The 22,318-nt window shown below is 37.1% G+C and overlaps 1 protein-coding gene across 4 annotated transcripts in view; it reads right to left on the bottom strand.

The window, feature by feature from the left end:
- Positions 1-1,685: 1,685 nt before the first annotated feature.
- ngfb (nerve growth factor b (beta polypeptide)) overlaps positions 1,686-22,318 on the bottom strand; it is a 75,121-nt gene continuing 54,488 nt past the window's right edge. For all 4 annotated transcript variants that reach the window (XM_079884361.1, XM_079884360.1, XM_079884362.1 and 1 more), the window contains 2 exons: positions 6,698-6,810; positions 1,686-5,285 (listed from right to left, as the gene is read on the bottom strand). In XM_079884361.1, the coding sequence (XP_079740487.1) occupies positions 4,675-5,285; positions 6,698-6,773 (687 nt within the window). In that variant the 5' untranslated portion in view covers positions 6,774-6,810 and the 3' untranslated portion in view covers positions 1,686-4,674. The remainder of the gene's footprint in view (positions 5,286-6,697; positions 6,811-22,318) is intronic.

Below are 22,318 nucleotides of genomic sequence, written 5' to 3'. Positions count from 1 at the left end.
AAGACAATAAATACGTTGTAGTACGCATGCTGAGGGGTGGCCGTAGCCTTGTTTGAAATCTCCACAGTGTGTCATTACCATCCACACTTCATTAATCTCATTAATATTCTTTGTGAATTAAACAAAAGAGCTTCTCTTGGATTTGTCACAGCAGACTCTCCATTGGGAGCTGTCCTACAAACAATCAGAGACAGGCATGTTTGTTCCATTTACATGAGTGTGAGGAAAATTCTCTCTCATTCTTCATCCGAGTACACAGAACTGTTTGAAATAGCCGATGACCACAAAACATCACCTAACGAGAGCAAATGAGTGTGTGACCGTGATTTTGTTTGAAATGACGACCCCTTTTGACCCGCACTATATCGCTAAACAAACACTTGCTGATGAAGGACTCGTTTGTGGGTGATGTGATATATAAACCTAACAATCCTGTTGAATATTCCACCCGAACTTTGACGCCTGACCTCGCAGACTTAAGCCTGTGGCTTTCAGGCTTTCAGGCTTCCAGACATGACCTCATCATTTGGCCATGCACCTGACCTTTGACATGTGGTCTTCCCCCTGTTTACGCAATCAAACCTGAGGTGGGTATCGCAGGCCGCGGCCCATCTGTTTTTTAGACTTCCTCATGCTGCCTAAACAAATGTATTCAGAGTCTGATTAGAGTGACACACCTGTTTGTGGTTGTTAGAATTGCTTTTTAACGATTTTCACTCTCAAGGCTAGTTGCATCATGTGGAAGCCTCTGGAAGGATAACATCTAATGCATTCCAGCGTAGGCCCGTTTCCATGTGTAAGAAGCACATCTGTTGAGACGTGAGGTCGACCCCACCAACACATTCAACAAAATCTCCAGCTTACTCAAAGCTTCTGACAAAATTTGCCCTAACCGTTTAGTTTTTCTGCCACATGGTTGAAGGTCATGTCTGAGTCACAGTTTTTTTTTTACACCAAAACCAGAAAAAAAAACTCAACTCCTGAAAGCTTAAACTGAGGTTGTTATACTGAAAGTTCAATGGCTTTTTTGGGCTTCAAGCACACTGGAAAATATTTAAAGGAATATGCTAGATTAAATGCAATTTAGGCTCTGTCAGCAGCTTGGCATGTGCTCAGTGACCACAGAAAATAATCTGGACATTCCTTAATGTTCAAAAAATAATATCAAATATTTATAGTAAAGCAATTACAATTGAAGTCTACTGGGCCAACATTTAAAAGCAAAAAGAGGAAGGTAATTTATTTTATAGTAACTTGCATGAAGTAAATTTATGAGGTTTTGAGGTGGAACTAATTTTCTCGCTAGATAAAGTTCTGGTTATACACTAACACCAACATAATCACTGGTTTCCTTCCATGTCCATTCTTGCACAAATACCAAATGCAGGTTTAACTGGGTTTAACTTTGGTAACACTTAATTTTAGGGTGACGTAGTTACATGTACTTACTATAGTAACAGTAAATTATGCATAATTACAAGTAACTACCCTAAACCAAACCCTAACCATAACTCTATAGTAAGTACATGGTTAATTAATATTACTCAGTCAGTACTTATTGGATGTAACTACGTTACCTTAAAATAAAGGGTTACACTTTATTTTAAGGTGTCATTGTTACAGTGTAATTATATATTTAAGCACTGAGTAATAATAATTAACAACATGTACTTACTATAGGGTTAGGGTTGGATTTGGTTGAGGGTTAATTTAATGTAATTATGCATAATTTACTGTTATTAATATGGTAATAAAGTGGTAAAATATGGTATATGCTAAAAAAAAAGTTACCAATAAAGAGTAACCCCAACTTTTTTTTAGCTGGGTGATAAGCAAATCTATCAAACCATTGTCATGCTAACATGTAATGTTTGAGTGTTATGATTATACAACCAAAATAATTGTGCAGGATTTTCTCTAAATAATAAATTAAATGTTGGTGTGTTTTTCACCAAACCCTATCATATGCCCTCGGAACACTTGGAAAATATGACATTAGTCATATGGGGTCTTAAAAATAAAAGTCATATGGCATTATAGCACCAACAGGGTGAATAAATAATGACTGAATTCCCATTTTTTTGGGTGAACTGTCCCTTTAAAAGGGTGGTATAATTCCCTTTTTACAAGATGTAAAATAAGTATTTGATGTCCCCAGAGTGTGTATGTGAAGTTTTAGCTCAAAATACCCCACAGATATTTTTATACAGCTTTGTTATACAACATGTTACAACATGTTGAAGTTGTAAATTTTTGAGGGTGAGCAAAAACACACCGTTTTGTGTCTGTTCCTTTAAGTGCAAATGAGCTTCTGCTCCCAGTACAGGGGGCGGAGCTTCAACAGCTTATGTCATTTTACCTCACACAGACATGCACTGAAAATTTCTAAACTTTTAGCCTTTTATGTTTAAACCGGAGTCAGACAATGATGGAGAGACTCAAGAAGAAGTGACAACATGTAGAATGCAACAGGACATTTCTGAAAAGTTAATTGATGAATTTACCTAGCTTATGTGTAGTTATCTTCTAGTCATTGATTAGCATATTGATTAGCATATTAGCATTGATTAGCATATGGACCAGCGGTCAGCATAAGAGGACGCACAGCAAGAGCGCGCTAGTGGTTTTTCAGAATACTCAGTTCTCCTGTTATTTCAGTGTTGAATTTGACTCAAGGTAAGACTATCTTCGATTCTCTGTTTAGTTTTCATTTTTATCTTCACATAATTCTGTATTTTATTTAGACGCGTTGCTACATTAATCAACGGCCGCGCGTGGAAATTATTATTATTATTGCAGTTCTAATAGCACTTAAGTATTGACTCCTAGCAGTTTCGATTTGCCCCATTTTCGCTTTATTGACTTAATTGGCCGACTGAGACAGCAACTGTAAGAATAGATATAAATTGAGAAGTTTCAGGTCACTTCTTCAGGACCAGCGGTCAGCATAAGAGGACGCACAGCAAGAGCGCGCTAGTGGTTTTTCAGAATACTCAGTTCTCCTACTATCGGTCAACAAGCGACGTCTCGTGGTTCCATCACAGAGAGCCACAAAATCACTTTCCAGAACATTCTCATTCACAGTTCCATGCTGGTGGAACGCTCTCCCCACCCTCATCCGGAATGCAGAATCCCTGACAACCTTCAAAAGACAGCTGAAAACCCATCTCTTCCGTGAGCACTTAACCGCATGAAGAAAAAAAAAAAAAATCCCCCTTTCCCTCTAAAACCTCACTTATCGGGCTTATGCTACTCTGAATAATGCCTGAACTTCGTATCTTGAGCACTTCTTGCGTTGTTTTTGTTTTTGCCTCTTCATGATGACTCGCTTAATCTAGTCCTAATTTGTAAGTCGCTTTGGATAAAAGCGTCTGCTAAATGACTAAATGTAAATGTATATTCTGTCTTGATAATCTATAAATCATGTTCTGGGGGCGGGGTTTATGTCAATTCTAGGGTTGGTGATGTCACTAACCCGGGAGGAATGTTGTGTAGTCTCTACCAGCCGTTTGTTGTAGTCCTTAAAAAGCAATTTCTTTAAAAGCAAATATCTCCCTTTGCTTTGAACTTTGAGCATTGTAACTTTGCAGATATTGTTTATGCTCAAACAGCAACATTACACACTAACTAAAGTTAGAAAAGTGGAATCATAATCAACCACCCCTTTAAGCATGCTTATCTACTAGGCTTCACTAAGTGTATCATAGAAGACACATTTTGTTAACGTGAAATAATTTTCTGTGGTAACCAACAGCACAAATGCTGTCGAAAGAGCTTAAGTCAACATAAAACAGATTTTTTTTTTTTTACCAATTCCAAACCATTTTAATTTGATAAGGTGATGAATTTTAGAGTCAAGATATTCAACAAAAACAAAATGCAGGCCAGCAGTTGGTTGCAAGAAATCCCTTAAATTAAGAAAACCCTTGACCATACACTTCTTGCAACTGGGCCCATGACTTTTTGAACTATTAAAGACTGGCAAGTTGTCTGTGAAAATATGCTGAAGTGGTTGGAGGGGCCAAAAATGACAGTCATTCAGTAATTTTTTTTCGCTTTGGAAAAATGTGCACCAATCTATAATAAAAAGAACATGTATAGGAAAAAATTATGCTCACTTTTGTTAACAAGAAGTTCATCCAAAAATTTAACTCTGTCATCATTTACTCACTCTCATGTCGTTCCAAACCTGTATGGCTTTTTTCTTCCACAGAACAAAAACAGGACAAAATGTCAATGCAATTACAATGAATGTACTGAAGTTTTCAAGTAAGAGTAAATCATGACAATTTTAATTTTAGGTTGAATTTAACCCAGAATGTTGCTTTAAAAAATGATCCACGTCCTAATATGCACACTAAGGACCCACAATAAACTTGACAATAATGCTGCAGTTTAATAAATAACAATTACCACACACAACAATGTATGTACATGTTCAGGTAGGCCTACTGCTGCAAAAGAAAACAGTTATTTTAAAAAGACAGAAATGCATAAAAAAGAACTGAAAAAACAAACTCTGAAGTCCAACTCATTCCATTGACAATATCTTGTGTCACAAGTTATCATTAACGGTTTGCACAAGTAAAATGTCCACCATCGCATGGAGGAATTTGGAATATCAAGTTTGATAGCATAAGGCTTTTGCTGGTGTATTCAAAAGCAGCCAGTGTGTCATTGTCTCCAAGACTTTCGGCTCAGCACACACACACAAGCTACATTGATCCTTATGAGTCTCCACGCCACCAGGTTCTTGAATGAAGTCAGCGCTCGCACGAACGTGTGCGAATTGGTACAGTATGAGTTCCAATGGCGCGCATCGATTCCCAAACACCCAGAACCTCCGGTCCGCCCGCTGCTGCAGGTCGTCTCAAAAAAGTACTGCTTTTTCTTGGAGTTGTTGATGATGACGTCAGGCAAGACGGTGACCTCGTTGCCTGACATGTCTGTAGCTTTGGTTTTGTTCCCCTCCCAACTGCTGACGCTCTCACAGACGGAGTAAACGCCGCGGTGTTGAGGCGGTCCTGCTTTCCTCTTCGTCCTGCTCCTCATCCGGTGCCCAGTGGGCTCTGAGTCGGGGGGGTGTTCGCTGAAAAGTACGCGGGGCGAGCGGTACCGTCTCTTGTTGAAGAGTTTGGGATCCACGGTTGGCACAGGGATGGCTGTGACATCTTGTCCGTGGTGGTTGTGTTGTAAGCAGATGTCACCTGGGCGCTGGGCAAACATCTGGCTGCAGGACAAGAGCAGCAGGGCAAGCATAGACCACCGCATGGGCTCAACGTGACCTGAGTACGGCACAGATTCATGTTAGGTTTGATCACACAGAATACCAGTAGCATACATACAAATAAATTTCTTCAGATTTTCTTCTGCACTGTGATGCACAGATGCTTTATGGGTATCCAGTAATTATATTATGACAGCTAAAGAATGGTAGATAAACAATATGATGGCTGATATCTGTAGATCTAAACCGTATTTTTCCACAAACAGCTTCACAATAAAGCTCCAATCTAGTATTTTACATCCACAAACGAGTTACTAGGAGCGCTACTTGGGTATTAAGAGGTGTGTTCCTTTGGTGCTCTTCAGCTTGGAGATCCAAAAATGTTTCCCAAATAAACAATAGTTCTGAGGCACTCAAAGGGAATATAGGTTTAAAAAGCCTTTATTTAAACTTGGCTATCCATTAAAAACATGCCAACATGTTTCGGCCACTGTGGCCTTCTTCAGGGCAAATTCAAAATGGCAGTCTGTAGACTGCATGCTATATATATATATGCATGTTGTCACATGACCTAGAAGCACAGGTGCTCATCTGCACATATCACCTGACTGCAAACAATTACAACAAGTTACTTTAGATAAGTCACATTTTCACATCAGGATAGTTTAAAATATCACTAGATACACTTAGCAAGAGGTTACTTTATATAAGACAAATACTGAAATATTTGTGAGATTTTCTTTCATTTTTTTCAGGCACTTCAAAAGTTCAAGTCTATGGATAACTGTTTTTGTTTTATACTGTATAGACAAAAGTGTACTGTCTAAATCTGAACAATTATCTACTTTTAATACTGGCCAATTCATATATTGAAAATAATGCAGATTTATTGAACTGATGTTGAGACTCATATATTTAAATAATAAAATAACAGCGAAATATTCAAAAAAGATTTTTAGCTGCAGATACATGATCATCTGCAGCTGAAAATCGGTATAGTTTAATCAGTTTTAAGAATCCATTATCCAATGTAATAAACCTTTTAATAAAAATAACTAAGAATATTTTATAGTCTCCTAAACTGGATATTGTGACAGAACTGATGATATCATATTGGTAATATTACATAAATCACAGAATACTTCAAAGAATACTTTAGTGTTAACATGGTACATGTCCAAAAAACATGGTAGTACCATGTTACCATGTCCAAACTACTCCAAAAGACGTTATGGTATTTTTTATTTTTTTTCATTGAATCTGGGAGCTGAGATATAATTGACATTATATTCAAGCAGTAGAAATGCCTCATACATGTGTTTCAGCACAGCCTGAATGAACCTCTGTAAGCTACCATGGCATAGCTTTTGCTTTCTGGACATTGATTTTTTTTTTCAATTGAAAATATGAGACTTATATGCTTTTTATGCAAGTAATCTTGTAATTGATCTTGAAAAAAAGAATGTTTACCTGTGAAATGTATCCAGGTGAACTGTTTTCTCCTGTCTGTCTTTAGCGTAGATCTCCTGTGCTCCTCATGGTACATGTATCGACCAGCGTGGCATCTTCTGCTTCCAGCTCCTCTGCAATGAGGTAGAAAAAAATAGGAAGCAAGCTATAATTTTATATAATTACCATTTACTGAATACATAATGCTCATGCAGCATCGGAAAGCCCCATTCATTCTTGTGAATCAGTTTATTTGAGCAGATTTACAAAAATGATTCACCAGTTCAACGCATTCGGACTTTTTTCTGAAGACAAAAATCTAAACTTGCTCTCAATGACGTCTCACTGTTGTCAAGGAGAAACATTTCTCACATTAAAGAGATCTCCAATGACTTATTTCTTTCCTACAGGGAGAAACACCTCATCTGTCCAAATACATTCCTTCCACTGGTGAAATGAAGTCAGGCGCATTTCAGACATCATAGGCCAAGCTTCAGTCAATGAAAACATCTTCTGTGAGTGATGTAGTAATCACTGTCAAATTACTGTTCAAGCGTGACACGCGCAGACAAACAAGACAGACCAAAACCCCAAATGTGACACACATCAACTAACGCCCAAACACCCAAACCATCCGCATGCCACAACATACACAAACCTCCAGTAAATTGCCTTTCTGTGTGGCTTGTCTAAGAAATCCTCAGCCGCTGACCTCAAACTCATTAGCTGTGATAGAGACAATTTAACACGTTCCGTCTGGCATAGCCGGTGTTATCACGCTGACACAAAGAGCCGAGCCAGGCGGTACTCTCCTTTCAAAACAGTCTGCTTTCATATGGTAACAGTTCCTGGGTGGCATGAGTTTCAGCGTGTAACGTGAGCCCTTCCCAAGCGCACATACGCACGGCCTTATCTCCAGCCTCCACAGGGCTATGGATTCCAGCGGCTGGAGGGCAAGCTTTCTCTAAGCACTCATGTGTGGCAGAGCTCAAGGATGAAGCATGGCTTTGTGCTGTGGACTAGTAGTCCATGCATAGACAGCATCCGCTTTAGTGCACACTGAAGACTTGTGCTATAGGTTCACCAGAAGCTGTCACATAGCATTACATAAAATGAGAATCATCATGGTTTGGGATGAGGTGAAACGGCGGGCATGTTCGGACTATCCTGCAAAAAAAAAAAAAGAAGCTAGTCAGATTAAACTTATATTCAATAAAGTATGAAAAATACCCAGATGAAAAACATAGGTTCAAATGTCAAACATTTGAACCTTTGTTTTTCATCTGGGTATTTTTCATACTTCATTGAATCTAGGTTTCATTTGACTAGCTTCTTTTTTTGCAACTTTTTTTTTACAATAACATTTTTTAATATTTTTTAATATAATTTGACTGTTATTACAAATGAATAAATAAATATATCACATTACATAACATACATACTGTATATATCACAATTTAAAAATGTTGAATTAATTTAGAATTAATTTCATATATTTGTTCATATACAAATTATTATTTTTTATAATGTACAACATTACATATACATTTTTAATATATATATATACCATTACATATATAAAGCTAATAAAAATATAATCTATGTTTTATTACATTATAACTTTTGTTACAAAGAAAATTGTAAAATGTTGTTTACATATTCGGAAGAAAAAGGAAGTGAATGCTAGGCTTTTGTGGGTTGTTCCTCAAACAGAGCCCTAGTCTCTATTATTTTCTGGTTTCTAGACATAGCTCGGGTCCTTGCTTCTATGCAATTCTATAAGATTTTCCACTTGTTTTATCCCCTGCCGGAAGGAAATCATAAATATGATGGCAGTATTAGTACAATGAGTTGTATAGTTGCACGGGGAAATATGTTAGGATATAAAGAACATTTATCTAAAGGCACTTATTGCTTGCACAAAAGTCAGGCAATAAAAATAATGATTTAAGTAAAGTATTTCATTGCCAGCATCATTTATCAATGTTTCACTGACAAATTTATGGTTGTTAATAAAACCAACCAAGGACATAATGAACACGAACACACTCTCATACACACATCCAGATGGCTGGCTGGATGAGCTCTGTTATGAGAGGGTGTAAAAGACTTATTGCTGAAGTTATTGACAACAGACGATGATGAATCCAGATGGGGGAATTATAATCAGCTCTGGATATAGAACTGGACACTATTGTACCTTCACATACACATGCTGTTAGCAATTATACAAAGATATCATTTCACAAACCATAAACACATGTATGATGACCAAACCCCTAACCCTACTGTACTTATTAAACTTTGATGAGTAACATAATGCTACAGACATAAATGATATCATGCCGCTCATTGACGAGAGGTGTGCTTTTATAAAGATCTTGGGAAATCCCTCTTTCCAAAAGATGCAAAAAAACTAGTTATTGTTTTCAGAGTGATGGTGTAATAGTTAGGTCATCACTGTATGAATGCAGCCGTGACTACGGTATTCATTTTGGACACAGTTGGCCATTGAGGCCCGTGATGATGAAGTGTGACATCACTGAAACAGATACATTTATCATGATGGAAATTCCTGAATGGAGTTCATTAGTTAACCACCTAATTATATTTTAGGATAAGTATATGCAAAAAGGAGGAAAAGAATCTGTCATTTATTTCATTCAGTTAAACAGTACTGAAGAACACACACTAATGCATGTAGTGTTCTGGAAAGAGCCACCCAGTAGACCGACATGATCAAGATGAAGCACCTGCTGGTCGTCTGTGGACAGGCTCATCCGAGCGAGTAGCCAGAGGGTGTGTGTGTGTGGCACACAGTGTAAGGTTCAGGCTATTGTATCAGACAGTTGCTTGAGCCTCTCCCAGGACTGGCTAAAACTCGTACATTTTGTCTCTTTGCAGTGATGAACAGAAATGGCAAAAGTCAAGTTTCTACAAGCTTCAGAGAATAAAATAGAGAGAGACGAATCAAAAGAGAGATCAACATTCCTGATGAAATGTTTCTTGAGCAGCAAATCAACATATTAGAATGATTTCTGAAGGATCATGTGACACTGAAGACTGGAGTAATGATGCTTGGCATCACAGAAATAAATTACATTTTAAAATAGTAATTCAATTTTATTAGATAAATACAGCCTTGGTGAGCATTAGAAACTTTTTTCAAAAAATTAAAAAAATCTTACAGATAATCTTTTTTTTTTTTTTTTTTTTTTTACAGTAGCATAATTATTAATGAATTCATTATTTTAAAAAAAACTGGCTGTAATGTAACTCCATTACAGCTGTATATTATAAATGCATTTTTTCTGGAAAATGAGGACATATACATTCCAAAACATTACTCATTTGTTTATAACTTTCTACCAATGCTATGATGCTTCCAAGACTATCACAAATCATTTAGACAGAACCTAATCTATGTCAGCCAACTAGATAACGTTACTGTGGTGACATGTTCATTTGCAACAACAACATTTAATACACCACAGTAAACTAAAAGTGTATGTTTGTTTGCATAAAACACAATAAATGCAGCACTATAAGAAAAATAAATGTAGAAAAACTGAAAAAGTGCAGGTCATTTTCTGCCATGACATTATCAGTTAAGTTTACAGACATTTCCTTTAACCCCAAAACACAACACAATGTAATGCGTAATTCAAAATAGGGGTAAAGAAAACCTGTGAATAAGCAATATGGAAAATGTGTGCCCTATTATTGTTACTGACTTTTCTTAGAGTGAAGATATAGTGTGAACACAGCACTGGCCTGAAGTCCCTCATCTGACCCCTTACTCTCACTGCCATCATACTGTTCATGCCCAGTTCATCGTAATCCAGTTACTCTTAACCCTTTAACCCAGTTAAGATTAAATATGAAGATAAGAGCAGTTCCACAGAAAATTGCAAAATGTATATATGCCTACAGTAAAAGTATAAACAATTTCAATACAACACACAACAGATATTCAGTAGCAAATGGCATCTATAAAAATGCTAGTCACTCATTAATGGCTGTAGCAGATATGTTTTCAGTGTGTATAAAATTAACATGCGGGTGAACAGTAAACATTTCAAACACATCAGTGGTCACATAATGAGAATCTTTTGATGTTTCCTTGACAAAAACACTGCTGAGACTCAACTTTTCAGACTAAAGAAAACAGGTTGACTTTTCCCACCAGAGAAATAGCCGTGTTGAAATGTGAAGACATCAATGTAAAATATATCTCACATCTCCCAAGCATAAAACCAGATCTCTTCTGCACTTTTCTGAACCAGCAGCTGTGTAATTTAACAATCTCAACAAATTCCCTCAATGAGAAACAGAAGTTACATCATTTACTTGGACAACAATAAAAGCACAGGCGTTTGGGACAGTCCCGTGCAGGGGCCCCTCGCTGAGTTATGAGTTATGGCTGCATTGCTGATTTTTACTCTGTATTGAAGCCACATCTAAGCAACAAATACTGAGTGACTTTTTAATGCAGTACAGAGAGGCAGACTAAATGTATTTACACAACTATGCTCGAATGTTGAATTATATGCACATAGGACAGACAACAAGACATTCGTGTCAAGTCTGCCAGTATAAAGGCCTGTTCACACCAAGGACAATAACTATAACGGTAAATATATAGTTCCAAAAATCATTGTATATATAAAAGAACAGCAGAGTCCACATCACAACTATAATGTTAACGGCATAGAGGAGAGGAACAATATCGCTGGAATCACTTTCAGAACGATTTTTAAAGATTGACAGCCAATCAGAATCCATCCTGCTTTAAAGCAGCAGAATAAACAGAACAACATTGTGCATTGGTGTGGACACTAGTTATCGTCATAGCAATCGTTTTTACTGTGAACACTGTGAACACTGTGAACGATTTGCACTATCAAAAATCGTTTCACTACATAAAATCATGAGAAGGTATTTTAAAAAAAGGGCTAAATTGCCAAAAATAAAATCACTGACTGTGTTTGGAATCACTGACTGTAAGAGTAATGACTACATCTGTGACCCTGGATCACAAAACCAGTCACAAGTCGCACAGGTATATTTGCGGCAACAGCCAACAATACATTGTATGGGTCAAAATTATCGACTTTTCTTTTATGCCAAAAATCATTAGGATATTAAGTAAAGATCACGTTCCATGAAGATATTTTGTGAACTACCTACCATAAAACATTTATTTTTGTGAGTGAATGCAGCACAATCACGAACACAAATTGCCAACTTTAAAGGCGATTTTCTCAATGTTTCGAATTTTTTGGCACCCTCAGATTCCAGATTTTCAAATAGTTGTATCTCAGCCAAATATTGCCCTACCCTAACAAACCATACAGCTTATTTATTCAGCTTTCATATTATGTATAAATCTCAATGTAAACCATGTGACTGGTTTTGTGGTCCAGGGTCACATTTGATAAAGAACAATGTGACTATTAAAAAAAAATGGCAAAATTATTTTAGTGTTTTGGATTTCGCCTACCACAGTATTCAAACGTCTGTCTCCATCAGATACTTAACATTAGACAAAGTCTGATGCATGATGGTCATACTTTAATAAAAAAAAATAAAAAAAAATGTAAACAGGTTTTTTAGAAATAAATATATAGGCCTGCCTAGGTTTTTAGAAAAAAATATCTTACTTGTGAGATATATATATATATATATATATATATATATATATATATATATATATATATATATACAGTGCCCTCCACAATTAATGGCACCCCTGGTAAATATGATCAAAACTGGCTGTAAAAAATAAATCTGCATCGTTTATCCTTTTGATCTTTCATTCAAAAAAATTCTAACCTTTCATTGAAGTAAAAGAATTGAATGTGGGGGGGAAATCACATTATGAAATAAATGTTTTTCTCCAAAACACGTTGGCCACAATTATTGGCACCCTTTTATTAAATACTTTTTGCAATCTCCTTTTGACAAGATACCAGCTCTGAGTCTTCTCCTATAATGCCTGATGAGTTTGGAGAATAACTGACAAGAGATCAGAGACCATTCCTCCATACAGAATCTCTCCAGATCCTTCAGATTCACAAGTTCATGTTGGTGCTTCTTCTCTTCAGTTCAGCCCACTCATCAGGTCAGGGGACTGGGACGGTCATGGCAGAAGCTTCATTTTGTGCTCCGCAACAAATTTTTGTGTTGATTTTGATGTTTGTTTTGGATCGTTGTCCTGATGGAAGATCCAACCACGGCCCATTATAAGATTTCTAGCAGAAGGCGTCAGGTTTTGATTTTTTATCTGTTGATATTTGATAGAATCCACGATGCCATGTATCTGAACAAGAAGTCCAGGACCTCCAGCAGAAAAATATGCCCACAACATTAAAGATCCAAGACTCAACCTTTCTGACCCCAAGACTCAACTAATCTCTGCAATTCTCCATCTGTGATCCTTGAAGAGTCTTTGGCCACTCAAACTTTTATCCTCGCCGTGCATTAAGACAGTATAGACACACGTCCTCTTCCTGGCAGATTCGTAACATCTTTAGTTGATTGGAACTTCTTAATTATTGCCCTGATGGTCAAAATGGGGATTTTCAATTCTTTAGCTATTGGGCCCTATCTTGCACCCAGCGCAATTGACTTTGTACACCGACGCATGTATCATTCCTATTTTGCACCCGCGCAAAGCGTGTTTTTCCCTCCACAGAAGCACGTCGCTAAACTAGGGAATGAACTTGCGCTCCCTGGGCGGTTCAGCGCAAAAAAAGGAGGCGTGTTCAGGCGCAAACGTTCCTTCATGCTATTTTGCAGGTTTAGAAAACAGTTGCGCCACTAACCAGGAAAAAATAGTTTAAAGTCAGTGGCGCGTTGCGCATGTTATTCATATGCTATTTTAAGTGCGCATGCTTGGCCATAATCAATGTAGCGTGTGCACAAAGCGCATACACTATGATTATCTCATCTACACAGAAGCAGCAGTTTTCATTTTTGCAAATCATACATTATTACGATAGATAGATAGATAGATAGATAGATAGATAGATAGATAGATAGATAGATAGATAGATAGATAGACAATTTATTATAAAAGCATACATCTAGCTTACACATTTACCCAAATTATCATACGCCTGTTTTACCGAAGTTAATTTGGGTGGGTTTCTCCATCCCCAACGTCCCTGACGAGAGCGTTGCTCTCCTCGGCTGTGAACCGCTCCTGGCGCGCGCCTGACAAATCCGCTGTTATAATAGGAATCCGCTTTAGAACAAGCGCGCCTGCTCTTAAAGGGAATGTGAGATGACGCTCTGATTGGTTTATTTCACGTTACGCCCAAACCACACCTATGAATAATGAAGCTACTTCAGACCAACCCCTTTTAGATTTGCGCCTGGCGCAAGAGTCATTTATCCCGCCGGGAAAATAGCAACAGCGCCAAGACCCGCCCACAAAGTTACTTGCGCTTTGCGCTTTGACACTTGCGTTTCAGATCGTTAAAATAGGGCCCTCTGTCTTACAGCCACTTTCTATTTTGTGAAGCTCAACAATCTTTTGCTACGCATCAGAACTATATTCTGTGGTTTTACTCATTGTGATGGATGATTAAGCGGATTTGGCCTTTGTGTTTCCTCATATTTAAACTCCTGTGAAACACGAAGTCATAGCTGGACAGTTTCATGTTCCTAGTCACCCTGGTGTACTAAAAAAGGTAAATATTAATGTGAATATACTTCAGAGATATTTTACTCGTAAAAAAATCTAGGGGTGCCAATAATTGTGGCCAACGTGTTTTGGAGAAAAAAGTTTATTTCATAATGTGATTTCCCCCCACTTTCAATTCTTTTACTTCAATGAAAGGTTAGAATTTTGCACATTTTTTGAATGAAAGATCAAAAGGATAAACGATGCAGATTTATTTTTTACAGCCAGTTTTGATCATATTTACCAGGGGTGCCATTAATTGTGGAGGGCACTGTATATATATATATATATATATATATATATATATATATATATATATATACATACATATTTCTATATATTTTAATCAAATGGTTTGTAGGGAGCCACCAAGAATATGGAATAGAAGAAATTTATCTCAAAAGGAATCATGCAGAAAACAACTAACAACATAAGAAATGCTTTGGTCTGGGAATCCATTCAAATACTTCACAAATGTCTTAAGTTTTATAAATCATGTTGTTTTAGTTAATTTGCTTGCACAAACTGACAGTCAGCTACTTAACCAACAACTATAATTGAGAAAAGGGAAAAAAAAAAAACAAAAGCTGATCAAAAGAATAATTGCAGTGAATTGATGCTCCAGGCCAAGCAAATGCTTGAGTAGGATTGCGTGCTGCCGGCTAGCTCTGGCTTGCTTGGAATCCAGAGGCCGAGATTTTGTCTCGTTTGCCCTCAGGACGTTATTTTGCGGAAGCTGTCTTAAAAAGCATAATAGCAGGCAATTTAGACCAACTGTCAGCTGTCCTATTTTTTCGACACCCTTTCTGTTTCTCTGTGTGGAGGTGAAAGCTCGCCAATTACTGAATTATGGTATTGAGTAACTGTGGGGAAATCGCAGGCATGAAGTCAAAGATACCTAAATCTGACCGCTTCTGTCAGGCTATTTCAATCTAAAACAGATGTGCTGGATCTTTTGACCAGAACCAGGAGGTCTTGGTAGGTTTAGGAATAAGCTGAAATATTTCCCCTAGAGTAGTGCATTTAACAACTATTTCAAGGTCTGTGTGGACATATACAGGACCTAATTAAGTTATAATCTATTAGGGAACAATGTTCCTGTTGGTATAATACACAATACAAATTCCAGGCTTTTCCGTCAGTTAAAGCCACATTAATTCCTCCACATTAATATTTATTCTTTTATCTGAAGCAACTTTCAAATGAATGCACAAATACATTACGAACACATGATTGCATTTTCTGAATCTGAATGCTTTAGCACAAATAGTTCAGTGTCTCATCTTTGAAAACAGCACAGAAGACCTTTGCCAGTACAAAAGACATACAGTATTTACATTGTTTCCAAATTTTTGGCAGGTGAGGAGCGACTTCACAAGCAAGTCTGAATAAGGCTCTGGATGCCAGTAAAAGAGCAAAATGACATCAGAAATAGTTAGGAATGAATTGTTAATGGTCCTGAAATAAACACTTGGACATTCTAACCCTTGCAGTCACGAAAACAGCTCACTCTATGGCTGGAGAACACAGACACGAAAGGTATTTAAAGAAACTGCCGCAGCTCACGGGTTTCACCTGGACAGTCTCATCACTCGCTTTAAACCATGTTTGGTATCTACCGTGACAGAGTACAGACTGCACTTGTGCATGATGTTTCTTTAGAGTAAGAGCAACTCTTTTGGCATGCAGACTTGATACCTTTGGTCTTAGGGATTTGTGAGATTTGGCCTCGGACTTGTTTACGGCTACACTAGTGATATACCAGCGAAACAGACTGGTCTCGGCAGCCACTGCATGTGAACTACACAAGATCTCTGCATTATCTCTTAGCTGTCAAACTGTGTAAGACCACATCATTTTGGACTATGGTAATGGTTAACAACAATTATTACACGGCTCTGTGGAATACTTGATTCTGATTGGTCAACATAGCGCCATCCAGCGATAAGTTAAATAACAACCGCTCAAAGCAGGAGTGAATTCACCCAAAGCAAAATTGGGTGAATGCACGTTTTAAACAGTTTATTGAACTCGTAAGTTAATCGTCGCTCTAAACTCATGCATGCTGCATTGTAACACACACACAGACTGAAAGTAGCTTGCACATCACGTGCAGATTGTGCACACAGAAACATTCAGTAATGCTGAAATGCATTGTCAACACTGTTCTGTGATTTATCAATAAAATAGATTTTGAAACTGAAAAGTTCTAATATATAATTCTTAGTAACTAAAACCCACAGCTTCACTATTAATAGAGAGACCCTGCCAGGTAGACTTAATTCACACACAATCTCTCTCTCTCACTTATGCATTCACATACATGTAATCTTTACTGTGCTATTGTATCTGTATATGATTTAGAACAAGCAGAAATTTGTGAGAAATATAGACGAAGAACTGATAAAAATAAGCTGTTCGGTAGGAGCAATAGCCTTGTGTGCAGCACTGTGTCAGATGCCATATCTGTGCTCAAGGCAACCCGCGTTCGAGTCTCAGCTCGAGATTCAGGCTCATTTGTTCATTGATGACGTCATCATGAAATCAAAGCAAGTTTTTTGGTTTTTAGTATAACTATGTTAGCCTTACTGTCATCTATAAGCAAGTGTTCTCCAAAACACTGACAAAATTCGCATTTAGAAGATATTAGCATTCAAAACTTACAGTCTCTCACTCTCACCCGCAAATATGGATCAATGATTTTGATGACATCACTCTGCAACTTCAGCTTCTCATCAGATTTTCTGTCCAATCAAATGCTCTCTAGAATCTAAAGTGTCCCGCCCCCGACGCTGAAGCTGTGGCTGAAATCGGTCACTTGTTCACACTTTTACTATTTTCTACATGGTGAATGGCACAAAGTGCACAATATAGGGGATAGGGAACAATTCAGAGAGTGTGAATATGCTTTCCATTGGGGCGAATGAAGTCTGGTTTCACGTTAGTGCCACGTGCACACACACAGTCTGCTCCGGTCCAGAGACACGATAGCACAGAGCGGATCATATGTGTGAGTCGGCACAGAACACAAAACTTATCGGACCCATTTGAAGTCTGCACAGAATGCTATATTTTAAAGCGATATGGAGGAGATTAGGAGGAGAAACGGTTAGAGATTAGTTGGAAACTGCGGCTTTACCGAGCTCAACGGCTCTGAGCTGTGATATAAACTAAATGCTAATGGCGATGTAAAAAAAGGGGAGGTCCTGTCTTCATGTTTCAGAGGAAATTACGTCAACACATTGAATAACGCTGCACGTTTCAAGGCACTTCAGTGAGCCTTTAAAAAAAAATCTGAAGTCGTTCAACCCCTACTAGTATATAGTGTAATTTATATATATATATATATATATGTATGTATGTATATTTATAATAACAGATTTATGCCCTCCACATCACAGCTCAGGGTAGTTTCTTCACATTGGACAGACAGAAAAAAAAAAATGATTATAATTATTATCTTCGAAAAAATGAGAGGAGCAAATTTAGTCATTTCTATATAAGCCATTTTAATGGCTGCTATGCCGCTGACAAAAGAGTCAATTATATTATATATCAACAAGTCACAAGCAAAAACTCATTTGGAAAAAAATGAAGGGGCAAGGATGTTGAGAATCTGTCATAAACAAACAGCCTGGCTTTGCTTTGCGGTCCACAAACCCTGAGCCTGAGGCTGCGTGGTTAGTGGTCCTATGGCAATCCCTGCTCTTGTTGTTTTTTTCACATCACATTTCCCACAGATGTTCTGATTTACACTGTGCTTCATGGTGGATGTATACAACTGTCCTCAGCCGCTCTAAATATTGAAATTTGTTCCAATGTTAGGATGGCGAAAATAAATCCTTGTCACAGTGGAAAAGATCATTCTTCCACAAGTAAAATAAACAGGGCTTCAAAGGTGCTGTAAGCGATTTCAGCTGTCTTGCTAACTTCCGTCATCTTGCTTGAACCACGTTCCCTCTGTCCACAGACATGTCAGCAAACTGGATGAAAGCTAGCTATTTGTTAGCAATCCCATTCATCTCAATGGCTCAGCTGCAGCATGCACCCCTGGAAGTATACGTGATTGAAAATCTGCCATCTTTGCTTATGGGCTGAATGCCATGTGGCTAATCACTCTGGAGGCACAGGAAATTATGTCATGCCATGCCAACAGTGATTGGTCGATGGCACCACAAGAATGCACACAGACTCTTTTTCATTACAAAGACCAATGTGATTTCTCAGATAATAGGGCCATTTTATTCTTAGCGTTCCAAGAAAATGGCTTACAGCACCTTTGAAGCAGGAAATGAAAGACCTGTTCATATGAACGGAAAAGAAAACCCAAGTGAAACACTTTATAATAGAAGTGTGCAAGAGAGTGTGAACACTGTCTTCCTGTAATAAACAACTTTATCTTGTTAAGAGCTGGGATAATCGTTAAACCGCATAAAAATACTGATTTACAACCATTTAACAGCTACTTGCGAAGAAGAGTCTGATCAAATTACTGTATACACAACAAAATGGACCCTTACAGTAGAAATGAGGGCTGGGCAGCATGACAGTATACACTTGTTGTGACTGTAAAGATGTTTATACTCCAATAGAGTAGGGTTCAAAAGTGCAAAAACCTTTAACAACTTGAGTGAAATCTTTATTTAATGCACTCGAGCTGCATGCAGTCTGAAGTTTATTTCAATATTATATTATTATAAATAAAAAACAAAATTGGCCCCTATACTGTGAAGCTAAAAGTGTTCAGGACAGCTTTACATTGTTTGCAGGTGAAAGCCACAAAAAAAAAAAAAAAAAGAAGAGAAGAAGAAGAAGAAAAAGATAAAATGTAATGTGTTTGTATGAGACTTCATACTTAATATTTTGGTTTGTGTCTATCAAGTTTAAAATAAACTAGATTTTATCTGTTAAGCATTTAATTAATTAGATTATACAAAAAAAAAAAAAAATCATTGTAACTGTCAAAAAGTCTCTTCTGCTCACCAAGGCTGCATTTATCTGATTAAAAATACAGTAAAAACAGTAATATTGTGAAATATTATATAACAATATTATTATTGTGAATTATTATTATTTAAAATAACAGTTTTCTACTTTTAAATTTATTAAACAAAAAAAAAAATTTTCATGTGAGGCAAAGCTGAATTTTCAGCATCATTACTCCAGTCTTCAGTGTCACATGATCCTTCAGAAATCATTCTAATATGCTGATTTGATGCTTATTACCAACATTGAAAACAGGAATTTTGTGGAAACTGATAGATTTTTAGGATTCTCTGATGAATAGAAAGTACAAAAGAACAGCATTTATTTGAAATAGTGCTGAATCGATTAATCGCGATAAATATATATATATATATATATATATATATATATATATATATATAGTACATACATACAAACATGAATATATATATACATATATATATACATACACACAGACACACGCACACAAACACATATACAGTATATATTCAAACTTTTGTTAGATGTGATTAATTGTGATTAATCAATTTGACAGCACTTATATATATATATATATATATATATATATATATATATATATATATATATATATATATACTGTATATTTTAGTCTTTGCTGCCACTTATGATCAATGTAATGTATTTTGCTGAATAAAATAGATTTAAAAAAAATTTGTATTCAGTTTTTTTTTTTTATTTCCAGTAAAAAATTATTAATTTGTCCACTAGCACTAGGAGTGACTTGTTTGTCTTCTTCAGATATAATGCTGCAGATATAATTCTTTCCCTGCAGGTGCATTCCACTGACATCATTAACACAGAGCAAGACATGACAACCCAATTGTAGCAACTGTATAAGAGCTTGTTATGTCAGGTTTGAAAGCTAAACTGCAGGGGAATTAGAAGTTCAAGTCCTTAAACACACAGCTCCCTGAAGCCAGGTTGAAAAGAGCGAACGAAGCTGGCGGTGATCCAAGCCTGAGGAAAAGGCCTCCGACATGTTCCAATAGTTTACAGAGCACGGCATAAAAGGATGTGTCAGAGAATATTTCACGGGCGAACACCTGTATCTCTGGAAACTATTTGGAGGAGAAATGGTAAATATGCTGGATAGTTTACATCAAAAATCCGATTTAGAACTGTATGGGGACTGACGGCATACATTTAGAGAGATATTTATTGGAGTGCCTTTGAATTGAAACCACGTGTTAAGACACTTTAAAACTCAGTCGCTGTTCTTCAAAGGGATGAAAGACAGAAATTACCCTTGCCTGTTCCACTCCACCATGCTGATAACTCATAAGAACACACATGAATCCCATTTAGCACATGCTTGAAATTTATTATACGGTAAACAAAGTTTTTTTTCCCCTTTCAGTGCCCCTTCAGTCCTTGTTTCAAACACCTCTTGAAACCATTTTGACTGCAAATCCAGCTGTTAATTTCTATTTAGTCTGAGCTCTGATTATCACCTCTCAGTTCCCCTTCACCTCTCGATCTCGGGGTATTTGCTTTCACAGTGCTGCAGATTTTTTCGCCCCATTTCTCTTGTTATTCTTCAGGTAATCCCTGGCTCAAAGGAGGAAGCCCCAGGGTCATCACCAATAACCCCCTCAAGGCTGACACCATAAACCCCTCTGAAAAGCCCCAGACGCTTGTGGGAAAGAGGGCAGGTGGACTTAAATCCCAAAGAGAATGGTGTCTTGTGAGGGTCTATGGCAAGACAGCAAGTCAAGTTTTCCCTTTTGTTCTTGAATTTCAGGCCAAATGGAAATTTTTTCCTGTTGCAAGAACGTGTTGGCAGATGTTGAAATCTGAAAGTTACAGCCAATTTTAAAGTACCTGACGGTTCCCGATAAACATTTCAAAGCATACGGACAGAAGTTGGGAAGCAGCTTTTGATTTTACAATGTCCACATAGATACTGCAGCTAATTACGGTTGTCACTCCTCTCTGAGTATTCAATCTCTTTCTGTACTACACAGAGTTCGGCTATTTACAAAACTGAAAAACTCATTTTATGTGAAAAGTGAAAAGTAACACCACCATCTTTGTGACAGCTTGTCTGTGGTGCAATACTATGAAAAAAATAATCACATGTATATCTTGGCTTATTCAAAATTATGTTAAAAACCAGTTTGATAAAAATTGAAGAATACCATTCAAAAGTTTGTGATCGTTAAGATTTTATGTTTTTAAAAGAAGTCTCTTATGCTCACCAAGGTTGAATTTACAATAAAAATACAGTGAAATATTATTACAACTTAAAATATATCTGTTTACCGTAATGTCAAAGCTGAATTTTTATGTCTTCAGTGTCACATATTCCTTCAGAAATCCTTCTAATATGCTAATTTGGTGCTTAAGAAACATTTCTTATCAATTTTGAAAACAGTTGTGCTGCTTAATTTCTTGTGGACACTGTGATAAATTTTTTCAGGATTCTTTGGCCCTGTTTGCACCTGGTATTGAGATGTGTTTTGGTCGATCAGATCACAAGTGGACGACGCTAAATACAGGTGCAAATGGAGTCTAAAACGTTTGAGCTTGTCCACTTTCGACCACTTCCAGAGGTAGACCATTAGACCGGATCGCGTTCGTAGTGTAAACGCTCATGTGGTCGAATGTGTCCAAGATCCACTACTCTCCGCCTACTGACTTAATCCGTAAAATTACGGGAAGCGCGTTAGCCAGACAGGATTTGGTTTGAAGACTAAATACAGACCCTCCCTTTAAATAAATCAGGACAGAAGTGGTTTAAAGTGGACAAAAGAGACGGATTAAAACACCAGGTGTGAACGGAAATGTGTCTCCCTCATCCACTGGAGATCCGATCGACCAAAACGCATCTTAATACCAAGTGTAAACAGGGCCTTTGATGAATAGAAAGTTCAGAAGAACATCATCTATTTGACAAAGTCTTTGCTGTCACTTTTGATAAATTTAACGCTTTCTCGTTAAATAAA

Source organism: Squalius cephalus (genome assembly GCF_949319135.1).
Source record: "Squalius cephalus genome assembly, chromosome: 10".
NCBI lineage: Eukaryota > Metazoa > Chordata > Actinopteri > Cypriniformes > Leuciscidae > Squalius > Squalius cephalus.
This window is presented reverse-complemented; position numbering and strand designations above follow the sequence as displayed.